This window comes from Equus przewalskii, chromosome 12 (assembly GCF_037783145.1).
Source record: "Equus przewalskii isolate Varuska chromosome 12, EquPr2, whole genome shotgun sequence".
NCBI classification, from domain to species: Eukaryota; Metazoa; Chordata; class Mammalia; order Perissodactyla; family Equidae; genus Equus; species Equus przewalskii.
In genome coordinates, this window is record NC_091842.1 from 33,004,427 (window position 1) to 33,022,096 (window position 17,670).

The 17,670-nt window shown below is 44.2% G+C and overlaps 1 protein-coding gene across 5 annotated transcripts in view; it reads left to right on the top strand.

Annotated features, from left to right (window-relative positions):
* The window catches only part of TXNDC11 (thioredoxin domain containing 11), a 55,222-nt gene that overhangs the window by 22,033 nt on the left and 15,519 nt on the right, over positions 1-17,670 (top strand). For 4 of the 5 annotated variants that reach the window (XM_070566733.1, XM_070566732.1, XM_070566734.1 and 1 more), the window contains 2 exons: positions 14,570-14,682; positions 16,805-17,005. In XM_070566733.1, coding sequence (XP_070422834.1) covers positions 14,570-14,682; positions 16,805-17,005 — 314 coding nt within the window. Of the gene's footprint in view, positions 1-6,098; positions 6,363-14,569; positions 14,683-16,804; positions 17,006-17,670 lie in introns of those variants that run through there. The other variant, XM_070566736.1, reaches the window with a different exon arrangement.

The following is a 17,670-nucleotide window of genomic DNA, read 5'->3' on the forward strand; positions in this document are numbered from 1 at the left end:
TATATCCTGCCCATTTTTCCGTTTGCTGCATGTTCTTTCCTCATGTCAGTCATGACCTCCTGTCAGTTTTCTGTCGGACACACTTTCCTCTGCTCACTTGTCTCCATCTCCTTTGTTACTGCTTTGGTCTGAGCCCATTCCCCCACCCTGGACTAAACCAGTGGCTGCTTAGCTGGTATCTGCTCTCGCCCCTTCTTCCGCACACTAGGGCCTTTGCATGTCCTGGGCCTTCTGCCTGAAATGTGCCCTTTGCCTCCCCAGCCGCTAGGGCTCCACTCTTCACCTGTCAAACCCCTGCTCTCCTTCAGGGTCCAGTTCAGATATCGCTTCCACCGTCTCCCCCAGTCTCAATTGGGTAGCCTGTTGTTTCTTGCATAGCACTTAACATAGTTTGTATTTATGTATGTAGTTATGAGATGGTTTGCTTAATATCTATCTTCTTCCCCAGACTGAGATTTCTGAGGGTAGGGCCCATGTGTCTTCAGTTGAGTGTTCTTTCTCCAGCATCTGGCGCATAACAGGGGCTCAGTCGGTATTTGCAAGTGAGTGATCAGATTGACGGCCATATCATCTTTACCCCAGTAGATCAACCAGAAATATGTACCCTTCCTTTTATTACTGGGTATTAGACTGCTTCAGTATACGTATATGTTTATACTGTAACAGTATAGTATTAAGACATCAAACAATTGTATGACTGGCCATTTTATGTATATATTGTTTTATGCATAGAGAATCTATCGTAGTCAAATTTTTCATCCAGGGGACATTGGGAGTGGAAATCAAGCTGTCACATAGTATGTCTTCCGTCCACTTGAAAGACTTTGAGCTGTGCAGCCTCAGATGCCTAAGACGACTTAGTGAGTCAAAGTTTGAATTTTGAAAACAAAATACTACCAACTGCAATAAGCTTAAGAAGCAGATATTCAACTTTTCTTGGAAAACTAAGTAGCGCCCTTTGAAGAAGACCCCAACTGAAGATTATATATAAATTGGTAACCTAGAGTCATTTGCTGACATAATGGTAGCATTCAAGTTCTTGAGTGAGGAAGATATTTCCAGAGCATGGGAGTATGTTTTGGTATCTATTAGATTATATTGTGTGCTAATAATTTATCCTAAATTCCTTTTTCATTCAGAAGTTTCCAAAATATTTCTTCTTTTTGGAAAAATCTGTCCAAGTACAAGATAGTAGCCTTTTTCCCTGTTTTTCCTTTTTTTATTTTTAAGCAAAGGAAGGTGATAAATGGGTGAAAACTACTTGAAGATACAAAACGAACCTCTTTTGTCAAATTGCTAATTTTGACAAATGATTATGTAAAATTACTTCTCAGAATAAATCCCATCCAGTCTACCTTTACCACGTTTCTTCCCTACCTTGTGATTCTAGCTAGATCTTGTCAAAATCCTGTTGCAGATGAACTTTGCAAAGGCCGAGATTCATCCTCATTAATCCTGTTTCACCCTATTTTTGTGGATAAGCTCCCACTTAAGCTTCATGAATCATTTTTAGAAGAAAGAGACAAATTTGGAATGATGATTTTCCATAATGTGTGCACTCTGAAGGATTACCTAAAATAAGTCTTGCCTTGGGCATTTGAGGTTTTTCCCCTTTTCTTTCTCCTCCCCTGAAGTCAACAGTATTTTATTTCTTATTAATAGCAGATGTTCTGTAAGAGAAACGTGTGCACACTTTTTTTTTTAATGGTACAGTTTGGAATGTAAATTCCAGGTCAATGTTATGTTTAGCTTGTGTACACAAACTGAGGCCTGAGAAACATTTGACACACTTAACATTCGGTTATACAGAGCTTAACTGAAGACGTGTTTAGACTGCTGTGGTAGAAAGCAGATATCCTGATTCAACAAGCCACAGTGTTTATAAACGCACATGTCTTTCCATTGCCGTAATGATTTTTTCTGTGATTGTCTTAGAAATAGCCGTGACGCTCTCTGACATCTGTTTCTTGAGGCTAGCTGGCCATCCGTCTACAGAGATTTTGAGAATGTACCATATATGAAGCATCAAGCCAGGTGCTGGGGTGTGCTAAGAGGGGAGCGCATTCCCACCATCAGCAGTGTGAGAGTTTAGTTTTAAGATCTGCTTCTCTGGTACTTTGCCACTCCCTTCAGACTTTCTAATGTTTGATATTTTTAAACATTATAATAAAGGAGATTAAGGAGAATTCACTTACCACCTGAGCACTTATTAACTGCTTTCTCTTTTTGTTGTTTTAACTGTTTCCTTTCCTCTCAGTTACCCATGTCCTTTACCTGTTGGTCTCAGTCTTGGGGTTGGTTTGTCAGTTGACGCAGGCCCCCCGTTAGGTGGTGTGGACACTAACCCTTTGTTATATCTCAGTCCATTATTTTCCTAGCTGTTTTACTTTTATCATTATTTTTTATATTGCAGTTCTATATGTTCATGTCGTTAAATCGGTGGTTCTTTTTCTTGATTTATTTTTTTCTAAAACTCCGATGACTAATTAGTTGACTTCTTTTTAAATTTAAACATTATTTGGCCCTTTTTATGCTGCCTGGGTTTACTTTGGCTTAAAATACAAAGCACAGTTGATTTTTCCCTGTCTTATTGGCTTAGCAGATAGCAGCTCCTACAAAGCAATGCTTCCTTTCTCCCTCACCTGATGATGCTTGCTTTATCATAAGATATATTGTTTTTTTTTTTTTTTTTTGAGGAAGATTAGCTCTGAGCTAACTGCTGCCAATCCTCCTCTTTTTGCTGAGGAAGACTGGCCCTGAGCTAACATCCATGCCCATCTTCCTCTACTTTCTATGTGAGACGCCTGCCACAGCATGGCCTGCCAAGCGGTGCCATGTCCGCACCTGGGATCCGAACCGGTGAACCCTGGGCCACCAAAGTGAAAGGTGCGAACTTAACCGCTGCGTCACCAGGCCGGTCCCCATCAGATAGATTCTTATGTGTAATTGGGTCTGTTTCTGTGTTTTTTCTCTTGGTCTAGAAACCTCTTTTTGTATGAGTAAATCTAATTTTATTTCTTGCTTTGTAAGTTATTACTTGGTAAAGTCTGAACTCCACTTCCTCTAGTTCTTGTGTTTTAAGGGAGGTTCTTTGCATCCATCCGTGCACTTGGCTGGATTTTGGGTGTTGTATTAAATGTATAAGCGGACCGAGAGGTAATTGACGTGTTCCTAGCATTTAGCTTCCCTTTCTAGGATCACAGTGTGATTATTCATTTATTCAAACCTTCCTTTTAATTTTTTATAATAGGTCTTACACATCTCTCGTTAATGTTTCATCTTTTCAAAGTGCTGAGTGATTAATTGGGCGGGCAGTCTGTGACTGTTTCAAGATCCTGAGGGAAACCAGCTCCTCTGCACTTCTCCACTCTTCCCAGGCTGCAAAGCCTATTTCTCTTTGAATCTTTTCACGTTTGAATCTTGACAGACAGGCTTCTTTCTTCTTTTGCCTAAAGAAAATTTGGCAGAAGGGTCAATGTTTTTAAGTTGCTTGCTTGGTTTTTTGCATCTCATGGTTATTTCGTTATTTGCCTAAAAATGTGTTCTGGTAAAATGTTATATTCTGCTGTGATTCAATGACTTTTTTAAAAGAGAAAATTTACAGCAGATTTTGATCCTGTTTTTTATTTGACCTACAAAAGGGAAGCAGCGCTGTGTAGGGCTGAGAACCGTGGCCTGGGGGCCAGCAGTATCTGGTCCTTATCCTTTGTCTGCCCCTGACGGGATCTATAAACTTAAGCAAAACATTTAACTTTTCTGTATCTGAGTGTGTCTGTCTGTAAAGTTGGAGAGGGTGGAGACAAGAGTCAATGCTTGTTTTATAAGGCCACATCATGTGTGAAATGCTTTGTGTGTGAATAAAGCAATGGCCTTAAAGTCTGTAGTAGCTTAATTAGAAAGCAAGCTGCCTGGCTGCAGGCCCTTAAAATAGTGTTGTGTGTGTATTCTTAAAAGCAGCCGCACCAGATAGTCTGTGAGTCCACTGATGGGCGGACACGGCTCTTCCTCTTCCCTTTCCTGTAGCACCGTGTACCCGCTTCTGTTTGTGCTGTGCGCTGTCCTCACTGCAGAACTGACCACGTCTCTCCGCCGCCGGAACGTGAGCTGGTCTCTTCAGAGAATGTTTGTTGAGTTCCTTGAGGCCAAGGTTTTGTCTTCTTGCTCCTACGACTCCAACACCCTGCTTGACCAATGTTGGAGCTAAAAGGTTGAATAAGTGACCAATAAGGGACACTTTTCCTTGAAACTGCTCGAGTGAGAATGGTTTTAGCAGTGGGGTGTTGTCCTTCCGGACCCCCTCCCACTTCTCCTCCTGCCCGGCCTCTCGGGGTCCACGGACCCGTCCGCAGGGGTCACTCACAGCAGGACTGGATAGAGCCCCTGTTGGCTTCTCACGGTCCCCTGACGCTAGAATCCTAATGAATTGAACTGAAATTCACGTGATACTTAAATGTCACCTTGAGAATACTCTAAACTGTTGACCGAAGATATTGTTTCCGCTCCCTTCTACCACCTTTAGAAATTCCTAAACTTAACTGACGAGGGAACGTTGGGGCATTAGTTTTCTAAGGAACACCCTTTGGGAAATACTATGTAATGAATTTCTTTAAGAGGAGTATTTTAGAGGAAGAACTTCTGACTCCAGTGTAGGGTCCCTCTGCTCCACCAGATGGCCTCTGATGATGCTGTGATTTACTGGTAGAATTGAGTCAGAACACATAAAAAGCGCCCTCCTCCATATCTTTACTCATGAATAAAGCTTTTTTTGGAGCGCTTTTCTGTTAGATTGTGAAATTTTATATAACATCAAGAAGTCTGAAAGGTAGGGTTTTCTTACCTTGTAGGTGACATTCTTAAAGGTGTTGAACAAACAAGGGGCTGGCTTCTTGGGCACGGTTGACTCTGAGATTGCTTTCTTTTCTCGGCTTTCTGGGCTTAACTCTCCGTAATTTGGACCAGGTGTCAGCTTTAAACAATTCTTCGTGAATGAAACAGGTTCCAGGATCACTTGGTTTTCCCCAATAATCTAATTCATTGTCACTCTACTCACTCCAAGGAAAATCTTTTTCTAATGATCTGCCTGTGTTCTGAGTCCCCCGGGTACTGATTGATACACATTGGAATAAGCGTACTAGAAATTCCATGCATTTCCCCCCATACATACACTGACTTTTTTTTTTTTTTTTTTAAAGATTTTATTTTTTCCTTTTTCTCCCCAAAGCCCCCCCGGTACATAGTTGTATATTCTTCGCTGTGGGTCCTTCTAGTTGTGGCATGTGGGACGCTGCCTCAGCCTGGTTTGATGAGCAGTGCCATGTCTGCACCCAGGATTCAAACCAATGAAACACTGGGCCGCCTGCAGCGGAGCGCGTGAACTTAACCACTCGGCCACGGGGCCAGCCCCTACATACACTGACTTTTTAATTATGTTGCTGTTATTTTAGCAAGGGTGTCATCATTTTTCGTAGGAGACGCCTTTATTCCCGTTATGCCTTATCTCTTGAGCCTTGTAAATGCTGCTAGATAAGAACTAAAGCCAAAAGGGGCGTCTCCGCACTTTGTTAGATTCAGAAGCATGACTTATTAATTCAGCAAGCGTTTGAGGTCCAGTGTGTGCTACAGCTATAAAGATGAATAAGCTTGTTCCCCACCATTAATAGTGCCACCAGCTTGTGTGGCCAGTAGATAGGCTTGCCCACGACGCGAGTGCGCTGACAGGTCTGTTAACAGGCTTTGCTGGAGCGTGGAGGCAGGACGCTCGCATGAGCTCAGGGAAGGTTGCTTAGAGGAGGTGGGGTGGGGCGGGTTTCCCAGGAGGATGAGGGGTCAGCCTTCAGGTGAGTGTGTAGGGAACTAGGGAGTGGAGGATAGACGGGGTCGGGGAAAGCAAAGGTGTGAAGGAAGTTCAGAACCAGACGTAGTGGTTGTTTGTCGATATTTTGATTCCTTGAACCCATATATTTGAAAAATTCTATCATCTTCACTTTCTAGTTGTTTTGTAATATTTTCTATCTTTTTAAAGTTGTCCTGTTTTGGGGTCTGTGTGTGTGTGTGTGTTCATCCGATTTCTTCAAGGTTTTGTTTTTTTTTTTTTAAAGCTGGAATAAGCCTCCTAGACAAAGAGCCAAAAACATTAAAATCTTGAAAAACTCAGAGATCACCTTCTATAATAAAGTCCCAGCTTATAGTAAAATAATTGAATGCAGACAAACCCAGTTCTGGTCTCTGCTTGACCACTTTCTCTGTAAAGCTGAGCACGATAACTGATACTGGGCTGAGCACTGAGCGCGTGGTCGGGCGCTTCACCTGGATGATCTGGTCTTCACTGCCGCTCTTTGAAGGAGGAGCTGTTACTGTCTCAGGTGAGGAAACTGGGGCTCTGAGGAGGTTGTTAACTGACTCGAGGTCGTTGTGGTAGGCAGAATAATGGCTCCCCAGAGATGCCCACATTCTCATCACCAGAGCCTGTGAATAGGAGACGTTATGTAGCCGGGGAATTGAGGTTGCATATGGAGTTGGGTTGCTACTCAGCTGACCGTGAGAAAGAGAGATTATCCTGGGTTGTCTGAGCGGGCCCAGTGTAGTCAGAAGGGCACTTAAAAATGGAATTGAGAGGTGAAGAATAGTGTCACAGTGATGAGTGTGAGAAGGACTTGTCCGGCCACTGCTGGCTTTGGAGGTGAAGGGGCCACAAGCCAAGGGACGCACGCAGCCTCTAGAAGCTGGAAAAGGCACGGAGATGGATTCTCGTCTAGAGCCTCCAGAAGGAACATGCCCTGCTGACCCCTTGACTTTAGCCCCGTGAGGCCGTAATGGACTTCTGACCTCTCCATCTATAAGATAAATTGATTTCGTTTTAGCGGCTAAGTTTGTGGTAATTTGTTGCAGCAGAAATAGCAAACTAACGCAGTCACACACCAGTAGAAGAGGAGCTGAGGTAGGAAGCTGGGACTGCTTTTCTCCATTTGCTTCTCTCCTTTCCTGGGCTGAGGCAGGTGGCACAATATGGCAATTCCTGCCTCCTGGGCCTTGCCCGTGTTACTGCTTTCAATATAGTGCCTTTGCCCACTTAATATCCACCTTCCTAAGTCTTCAAGGCCTAGCTGAAGTCGTGTGGCATTTATAAACATTGCCTAGCCAGCATGACGCCTGGCACGTTGTGGACATCAAATGGAGATTTCCACGCCGCTGGCTGCCCTCTCAGAACTCACTCCTGTTGCACCAGCTGGTGTGGCTCCTCCTTAGCAGCCAGCATGATTTCCTCATTTTCTCTTGGACTTTAATGGTATCTTCCTAACAGGAAGCTCCTGTAAGCAGGGACTAAGTCTCCTGGTAAGTCACACTAGCGGCAGGTGTCGCGTGTGACTCTGGCCCACCTAGTCGCCCCTTCTTGCTGGTCTTCAGCTTCCCCATCTAGGGATAAGGGACCTTTGCCCTGGTCGTCTCTCAGGGACACTTGGGCTTGAAAATACATTGGCCCTTGGCCTGTGTTTTATGCCTGGGAGCTAAGAATTGTTTTTATATTTGTAAAGGGTTGTCTGGGGAAAAAAATGAAAACATGTGTCCCCTGTACTAAACCCTCAGAGCAGCCTAAAAGGAAGTGGAGGAGGGGTTTCTAAGGGGGTAGGTTTCTTTTGTGAAGTCCTTCCTTCCCTAATGGGTTTTTAAAAAAGGAATTGAATTGAAATGCAAGGGAAGTATTTGAATTGGTGATTGTAATTTTATGCTTTGGTTAAATGGGAGCAGATGGTGTGAGGGTAGTTTACTGTCACGTTAGTCTATCTGGCAGTGCGTGTTTAGCTGTATACTTTACATGCCCCTAAAGTAACATATTTGGAACTACTTCTCTGTTTCCCTACTCTGTAACTCACAAGAAAGAGAAAATCACAGCTCAGCAGTTACATGTTCACTTAGACTTTGGCAGTATCTTGGCAAGCACCAGAATGTGCATGTTGTATCTTTGGTGCCCAAATGCCAACTTTTTTCCTAGATAATTGCTTTGTGCTTTATATTGAGAATTTTGTAATTATACAAATCTCAATGTCACATTTCCAGGGAAAAAAATGCAAGTAATAGTCATAGTTCAGACGTTGAAAACAAACATTTCTGTAATATTTTACATTTCTCGAAGGTTTTTTCATTTTGGTGAGTGTATTTACCATTGGAAATGTGTGAAGTCATCACCCAGTGAATGCTTATGAATCACTCTGTAGGTGCTAAGTAACGCTGGAGGGGTTGTTGTTATCCCTTTTTATATAATCCTATTGTTTTCCTTTCTTCCTTGTCCAAAACCTTGGAAAGAAGGGTGGGAAAGTAGAAGTTAATAAAAATGGCTGAGTGTAGATAGAGTGAGGAATATTTCTGGGATGGGAGGTACCGAGGTCCAGGTTTGCCTTTTGGAATGTCACTGCTTCCCGGAGGAGAAAGAGAAATTTTCCCCAGGAGTCAATGAGTGCTTAGCTGGGCTGATCGGAAGCCGTGTAACTTAAGCCAGCTCTGTTTAGTTTTGAAGTGTGTCATGGTTTATTCGTTAGCAGTTATCTTTATGAGTATTTTCCTTGACCTGATGCTCCGTTTGTCCCATGATCCCTGAGAGATTAACTCACACAGAGGTCTCCCGGTGAGCAGACGGCCAGTCCTGCTGTCAGGTTTCCACGGTGTTCAGCTGTGGCGTTTCTGTTCGTTCTTTGAGCGCATCCTTGGCCGCCTCGCTTGTAGTACAGCTAGTGCTGTTTGCGCCGGGACTCGGAGAGAGAACTGTGTCAGAAGCTCAGCAGTTTACGCCTAGAGTCACAAGGCCTCGAGACCCCCCAGTTCCTTTCTAAAGGAGAGAGGGGGCACCTTCTTAAAAATAATCATTCTCTGCTGTTGGAAGAGTTTTCACGAAAAAAATGCAAGAAATGTTGTCCTATGTATCCTCAGATAATTGCCCATTATCAAGACTTACTGGTTACTGGAGTTACTGTCTCAGCCTAATTTTCTGCCTGAGTTAAATGAATCTTGCTTTTTTGTCGTTATCACCGTGGCACAGTCCAAAGAAATACAACATGAACCATGTAGGCATTTTAAAATTTTCTGGTGGCTGCATTAAAATTTAAGAAGAAATAGGTGAAATTAATTTAATATATTTTATTTAACCCAGTGTATCCAAAGTGTTATCATTTCAACACGTAATCAGTCTGAAAACTTTTGAGATATTTTACATTCTTTTTTTGAACCAAGTCTTATACTTTTACACTTAATAGCACATCTCAATTCAGATGCTAAATTTTCATTGGAAATACTTGATCAGTATTTAGAGGTCATAAAATTTACAGTTTAAAAAGTGATTTACGTCCCCAAGTTGTTTTAAACACACTTAAGAGTTTTCTAATAACTGAATTGATTATCACTTTATAATTAAATTAATTAAAATCAAATAGACTTAAAAATTTAGTCCCTCAATTGCTCATATTTCACGCGCTCCTCAGCCACGTGTGGCTGGTGTGTACCGTAAAGGACAGTGCAACCCTGGACGTAGACCTCATTGTCCCAGTGTCCCAGGGAAGAGAGACTGTTTCCTAAGACAGTGGGTGTCCTGCAGGCACTTGAGTTACCATTGCAGAGTGTGCTCCTGGGGGTCTGGGCTGGTGCGTATGAGTTGTATAGCTTTGCTTCTGGCAGGACCTTTTATTATCAATTGTGAAGCAAATTAAAAATCTCTTTCCTAACAAAAGAAACTATTCTTATTCTTTCTGGAATGTTTGAGAATGTTGACATCTTGCCTCACTGAGGCAGTTCTTGCCTCAGAATGTGTGTGCTTTACCCTGATACTAAACCAAAGTTTTAATATTAAAAATTGAATTTAAGGCAGATGGTTTTAAGCAAAACCAAGCAGTCTGATATTAAAACGTTATGCAAAAGGAAAAAACAAAAAAAAACTTCCGATGCAAACCAGGGAGATCACAAGTGAGCCGGATGAATCTGAGTGGAAACCGGATGGAATTTCAGATCCTGTCCCTCTTGATGAGACCTTGGTGGTGGCCAAGAGGGCAGTGGTGGCCGTGGTGTCTGGGAGGCCCAAGAAGGCTGCTGGAAGTGTACCTGGGGTGTGGGGAGCAGAGGTGGGGCTCTGTTAGTGGCAGAGAAGAGCCTCAGCCTCACACAAGACAGCGGGGGTGAACCTGCGGAAGTGCCCAGAGTAGACGAGAGTTCCTGGACCCAGCAAGGCCGTTTATTACTCAAAGCACACAACGGCGAATCAGCGTTATAGCTTGGTTCCCTCACCGCAGTCCCGTGGGGGACGTGATGCAGTGGGCCTACGTGGTGGCCATGTGCCCAGTGGGTGGCCTTGTAGCTGAGGGACACAGGATCAAGGGTTCAGCACCTTTTCTTTGTAGGAAGCAGCAGGCAAGCTAGTCTTCGTGCTGTGGTCACCTTGACCTGCTTAGTTGCCTGTATGACCAGCTGCAGAAACTGATCTCTGAAGATCCCGTTACATCTCGAGGTGGTCTTTCTGACGCCTTTCACTGGATGGTTAATAGAGACTAAGCTGGCCAGTTACCTGGCTAACAGAACTTATTGAGGCTTTTGTTTTTGTTTTTGTTTTTAAACAATTTTTTTTTTTAAAGATTGGCACCTGGGCTAACAATTGTTGCCAATCTTCCTCTTTTTTTTTTTTTTAAAGGATTGGCACCTGGGCTGACAACTGTTGCCAATCTTTTTTTTTCTGCTTTATTTCCCCAAACTCCCCCTGTACACAGTTGTATATCTTAGTTGCCGGTCCTTCTAGTTGTGGGATGTGGGATGCCGCCTCAACGTGGCCTGACGAGCAGTGCCATGTCCGCGCCCAGGATCCGAACCCTGGGCCGCCGCAGTGGAGCGCGCGAACTTAATCACTCGGCCACGGAGCTGGCCCCTGTTTTTGTTTTTAATTGAATAGGATCATGCCATTGTTGGACCTTTTTTTGGTAGGGCAGGGGAGAACATTATTCTGAATTTATTTTTAATTTTTCAACAAATTCAAAGTCCTTAATTACAGTATTGAAGCTTCATTACTTTTAGGACAAAATTATTCATTTTATAAATGACAAAGACTCTATTGTAGAAAGCCCTGGAGCCCTGCTTAGCACAGAATGTTCTGGATATGGCGATGAGAAATGTTATTTTCCTACATCATTCTTACACTATAAACGTCATCTGCTAAATCAAGTGCTCCTTGTACACGTGGGATTGCAAATTTAAGCTGCTTCTCCAGGAAGGTTTCCACTGTATGCAGGAGCTTAAAAAGATGTGTGATTTTTGTAAATTTCTCTGTGTGCGAAAAGTACAGTTTTGAAATTGTAGTATGTTTTGGGCATGTTAGAATCTGTTCTGTGCAGGCAACCTGTCCATGATTATTAACGCAGTTAAACAAGTTTTTGAATGGCCCCTTTCAGCTTTTGGGTCAGGCTGTCACTTCTTATTCCTCTGCTCCAATAAATCATGTTGGTGACTCTGGCAGGCTAGCAAATGAATTTCCTCACTGGCTGCCTTACCTTCTCTTCTTCTCTTTTGAGCTGTGGCTGTCCACCGAGGTTCAGCCCTCTCCTGGACCGAGGTATCTTTTGGTTCTACCAGTTCATATCCTCTCTCAGGTCTTGCTTTTCCTTCTGGCGGCTTGGGGATCTGAACTTATATGTTACGCCATTTTTTTTTTTAAAGCTAAATTTTGAACTAATTTTATACTTGCAGAAAAGTTGCAGAAATAGAGCAGAGAGCTCCCTAATTCCCTACCTTCCCTTAGCTTCCCCTAGTGTTGACATATTATATAACCATTCATAATGCTACTTTTGTCAAAACTAAGAAATTAACCTCGGTACAGTGTTATTAACTCGGTGTAGACCTCATTTGAATTTTGCCAGTGTTTTCACTAATGTCTGTTTTCTGTTCCAGGATCCGATCTGGGACCCCACATCAGATTTAGTTATTTTTTTCTCCTTAGTCTCCTCCAACCTAGGACAACTCCTCAGTCTTCCCTTGTCTTTCATGACCTTAATTAACACTTTTGAAGAATATGGTCACTGTTCATTCTGCTGCTCAGACTGCTCCATCTTTGGCCATGAGGAGCATCTTGGGTTGGCTTCTATGTCCTTTGAACAAGTCCCCATCCTTTTATGAGCATTCTTTCCTTCTGACACAACAGAGGTTTCAAGGCTCGTCTTGTACTCTCCTTCCTCCAGCTCTAGAATCAGCCTCTTCTCCAAGGAGCCCTGGTTCCTTTTACTGGAGAATGGCGTTTAGAAACTAAGATCTGGGTGCTAGGTTTGTTCTCTGGTATCAAGTGTCATTACTTCTAGGCCTTTTGAGCAGATAGAGCTAGGACACATATGTGTTTATACCCACACATGCACACATCTGTAGTTCTCTATCCTTATCAGAGTGTGTGTTTCTGTGTGTATGTATTAAAAGCTGTAAGTTTATGCTAATTCCTTCTGATTCCTCAGAGTTCATTTTAGTCTTTCCCTCTTAATATATTACTTCTTCCTCCCACTCCCAGAATCCAGGCTCTCATTGTCTTTAGTTTTATAGTATCCAGTCAAGATACTGTTTCCAGTTACCGGGCTCTTTCCCCCGACCCCTGCCCCCCTTTGCTCTGGTCTGATACGTTGGCGATACAGTTAGGTGTGTTTGTTAGTGCTTGTATTCCGCCTTGGGTCCCCCCACATCTTGGTGGGTTTAATGACTCCAGGGTGTGAGATGTTGCCATAGTTCCGAGAGTCCGACCTAGACAGGTCTGCTCAGAGGAGGAGGGTCGGGCGCCTCATCCCTGTTCTTTGGTTCCCACTTCCCCTCCCTCCCCCTTTCTGCTCACCCTGTGAGTAACCAATCTCTGTGTTGCTGGTCTGTTCTTCCTGTGTTTCTTTGGTTCTGTGCCGTTTTAGAGTGATCAGGGTTGTGTTAAAGCTCGTCCAGCGGTCACTCCCACCCCACCCTCGGCAGGCGGTCCTCTGAGGCAGAGAGGGGGCCACGGCAGGAAGGTGGGCTCCTGTGACTCAGCTGGAGACCGTGTGTTTAGTACTTTAATATTCTTATATTTCAGCTACTTGGATATAACTTGGTAATATTTCAAGTTTAACGTCTGATAATAAAGCAGAAAGGGGAGAGGAAAGAATGTAGAGACCTTTTCCTACACCATCTTAGCCACCTTCTTTTAATACTAGATATTTCAGTCAGGTTTTAGTCACATGAATCTTATATTATATATACTCCTTTGGGAATAAAGAAGGCTTCACACATAAGGATAAAGTCCCCTTTGATCTCCATCCCCAACACAGAACTACTTTTATTCTCCTTGCAGATTCTTTATACATATGTAAACAAATGTGCCTATAGAAAAAAATACATTGTTTTATGAGTGTGAGGTGGTTGCTTTTTTTTTAACATAAAAAGTATATTTTATCTTTCTTCAGCTTGCCTTTTCACTCAACGTGTCTTAAAAATCTATTCATGTCATAGAGATGGCCCTGCCCCGTTGTTCTTAACATCTGCAGAGTATTCCTCGGTGCCTGTCCTTGAGTGTGACTCTGAGCACACATACTTGGACACTAACAAGTGGAATTGCAGGGCTGCGGCTGCGTCCGTGTTGCATTGTAATCTGTACAGCAAACTGCTCTCCCAAGAGGCTGCCCGTTACCTTTTCCACCAGCGTTTTGTCAGAGTGCTCGTTTCTCTACCGATTATCAATACTTGATATTTCCTGTGTCTCAAATTTTGGGCAATTTAAGAGTGAAAAGTAATGGGGTTTTTTAAATTTGCTTTCCTCTTGAAATAGTGAGGTTGAGTATATTTTCATGTAATTATTAGCCTTTTACATTTCCTTTTCTGTGATTTGCCCATTTTAAGTACTTTTTCTTACTAACTTGTATGAGTTCTTTTTATATGCTAGATTCATTCATTTAACCCATATTTATTGATCTCTGACCATATGCCTAGGCACTGCTGTAGGTACTGGGGTAACAGCAATAAACAAGGTTTCTAATTTCACAGAATTCAAGAGGAAGTTGGACCAAAGAAAATCTGAATAAGTCATCAGATTATGTAGATGCTAGTAAATGCTGTAAAAACATAGGGTGATGGTAGAGGGAGTGCCTGAGTGGGGAAGGAGCCCCAGTTTCCCCTTAGAGACTTCATCCTCTGAGTATTTGCCCAGAGGTGGTGCGGTCACGGAAGGCTTCTCGGAAAAGGAGGGGTCGGAGCTGAGATCTGAATGATGAGGGGGAGCTGGCCAGGAAGTGTCCAGACAGAGAGAGAACAGCATGTGCCTGGGCTCTGAGGTGGGGCTAGTGAGCGAGGGGGATGGAGGAGCAAGAGATGAGGCCAGATTGTCCCAGACAGACAAGCCAGCAGGTGATTGTCAGAGACGGCGCTTGGGAGTAGACTGAGGGCCGTTTCAGGAGGTGCCTTCAGCTCCTCCTCCTCTCCTGTCTAGGCCAGGTGACCAAAAGGGCTTTGCTCTGGGGAATTTGCGCATCAAGACTTGACCGATGGGTGTTGTGGTTGTTTCAAGGCATAGGCTCTTTCTTTAATAAAGGAAAATTTTCTGTTTCAGATTACCTAGGAACAGTACGATTTGGGGTTATCACAAATAAACATCTTGCGAAACTGGTATCCTTAGTACACTCTGGAAGTGTGTATTTACATAGACATTTCAACACATCACTTGTAAGTATTTTGAAATCACGTTTATATTAGCGCAGTGGTTCTTAACCTTGTTTAGGTCAGAGGCTTCTTTGAGAATTAGATAAATCTATGGACACCCTCCCTAGGAAAGTGCGCATGATTTTATATGTAAATTGAGAGTTCCTACAACCCATTGAGAGCCCCCAGTTGTCCCTGGTTCAGAGCCCGTGCATTCTAACGTGGGCTCTTGAGTTTAACATCTAGAAATTCTTTGTTTATAGTCTCCGATTCGGATGCAGCCTGGTTAGTTTTCCTTCTTGGATGAAGTTGCAGAATTATTCTGTTGGAGAATTGTTACTCTAGGCCCCTGTTCTCAGGGTAAGCTTCCACTAGGCAACGTTCTTTGTTCATTTGTTCCATTTATCGAGAATAGTAACGTGACATGGCTTTCTCCTTAGCTGATGTCATGGACTTTGAAGTTCTTGTCAAGTCACAGTGAGAAGTCGATAGCTTCTCACCCCGAGAGCCCTGATTTTTCTTTCCATTGTCGTCTTTGTTACCTGATTTCATTTGCTTTTTGGTGGACCAGCCCCAGCTCGGCTATTTCTGAGCTTCTGACCTGTATTCTGCTTAGTCCTGTGCTTCTGCTCTGTTTACTGCTGCTTCCTCAGTCCTATCACTGAGAGTTTATTTTTCGTAAGTGTTTTCTGTGTCTGACTGCATCGACAGTGTCAGCGGCTCACAGGTCGTTCCTGTCAGTTCCCCGTGCTCAGTGTAGCAGCCCTTCAGGCCTGTGCTCCCCTCGCTCAGCGTGCGGGGCTCGTGCCTGCCGAGGTACCCGCAGGCCCTCTCCGGGGGCTCCCTCAGTGGCCGGTCGCCCTGGCTTGTGCACACCTCCAGTGTCCCAGATGTTATGCTTTACTTCTTGCAGTTTGTATTCCAAAAATCAAGTATATTTTTGTGTTTTCCAAATAGAAATGTTTGTTATGATGTCAAATTCCCCCCATCCCACTCTGAGAACCACTGCTGTGGTGGTTTCTCTGCCGCCCTCCCACTTCCCTGTGCCTCTGTCTAAGCTGCTCTTGACCTCATCTGCTTTTGCTGTCTGTCATTTTCCTTCATCCTTCTTTCACGGCATGCTGTACAGCCCACATATGTCATATTTGTTTATAGTAAAGAGTACTGAGAAAGAAATCTAAAATAGGTGGAGAAAAGAAGGTGGGATGATGGGACTGACACTGGAAAACGTGTTGGGTGCAGTGCGTCCGCCCACGGTCTCCAAGGTTGGCTGGTTGCTTTAGCAGCAGAATTTCTTTTGTCAAGTGGATATTATTGGGATACCAGTATTTTAAAAAATAAAAGCAGTGGACATCTTTGTTATGAGACAATTTAAATCTCTATTTTGGGGGGGTATAAAATATCTCATTTTGTGGAACCCTCCAAAGCACTTTTTTGGGAGTTTTGTTTGAAACTTAGTGATTTCCATCATTGGAATTTCAAAAGTAATTTTATGTTGACATACTTTGGAAAAACAAAGCAAAGCAATCAGTGTTTCTTCCCTTCATTCCGCACACGTACAGTGTGGTCCGTGGCCTTGTACAGGTTCTGGGTCATTCATGGATTCATTCAAATATTTACTGAGTTCCTGCTCTGTGCCAGGGGTTCTTCTTGTCACTGGGGATACAGGTGAGCAAAACAGACACAAACTCCCACCCTTTGGAGCCAGCTTTTGAAGGACCAAGGTAAAAATGGAAATGATCCTTGACTCCGTAATTTCTGTTCCCCTAGATATTCATTGATCCTTTTATGAAGACCCGCTGCCGTTTAATAGCTCCCCTTGGACAGGGCGGTGGAGGTCATTGTTGCCAGAGCAGGCAGGGAGAATTATATGTTGATAGATGAGTCTGTCTGAAGGGGAAAAGATGAATCACGTGATGTGAAAGTCACCTCTCGCAGCCTCTTTTGCTTTTTCCAACCACTGGTGAGGAAATGCTGTGTCTGGAGAAGGAGAGCCAGGCCTTAGCAGCACCAGCAAGGGCAGGTCGTGCCGCGGCTCTGAGCCTCCCTTTCTTCAGCTGTGGAGTGGCAGGGCTGGTGGGGGCCTCTCGAGGACAGCGCTGATGCACTTCGATCCTTTTGTCCTCTGTGCGTTTGTCCTTCGCAGGTCTTTCCCAGGGAGGTCATCAACTACACAGCTGAGAACATCTACAAGTGGGCCTTGGAAAACCGAGAGACGCTCCTTCGATGGCTGCGGCCCCATGGCGGCAAGAGTCTCCTGCTGAATAATGAGCTGAAGAAAGGACCAGCACTTTTTTTATTTATCCCTTTTAATCCCTTAGCTGAAAGTCACCCTTTAATCGATGAGGTAAGAGGCATAGTCGTAAAGGTGTCTCATGGGGAGTCGGGAGACTGCGTTCACTTGGGCTGCTCTCCTCACACGTTCAGAGTGATGACACTAGTAGCTGAGTGGCCGCCAGGAATGGCAGGTGCGTTTCGGTGGCATTACTGCTTCCTCCTAGAGATGGGCAGGAGGGCCCATGCCTAGAATAGCATCCGCTGCAGCCTCCCTGGCCGCGTGTCCTGACAGCTGCTCGGGTCCGGGTGAGGTGGAGGAGACAGGGACCCAAATGCCCAGATGTCGCTCCTCCTGCAGTGACTGATGCTGGGGAGAGGGACAGAGGGAACGGTCAGCAACACAGGCGGGGTTTATATGGCCTAGGAGATGCGGTTGTCGTGGGGGTTTGGCTGGAGTGCTGGCCCTGGCCGTCCTCAGCCCAGCAGCCAGGAGCAGCAGGGGTGACATTGGGACCCCTTGTTTTTCTGAACCTTTCCTGTTGCACCGATGGCCAGCGTGGTTTTCAGAGACAGCTGCCGCCAGGAGTCATCCCCTTCCTCCTGCCTTTCTGCTCCATCTGGTGCGCTCCCTCTCTCCGGGTGTGAGTTTATTTTACACACGGACCACTCGGAGGCTCTTAGAGAGAGCAATAACAGTCAGCAGAGAGTGCCTGGGATTGCGAAATTGGATTTACT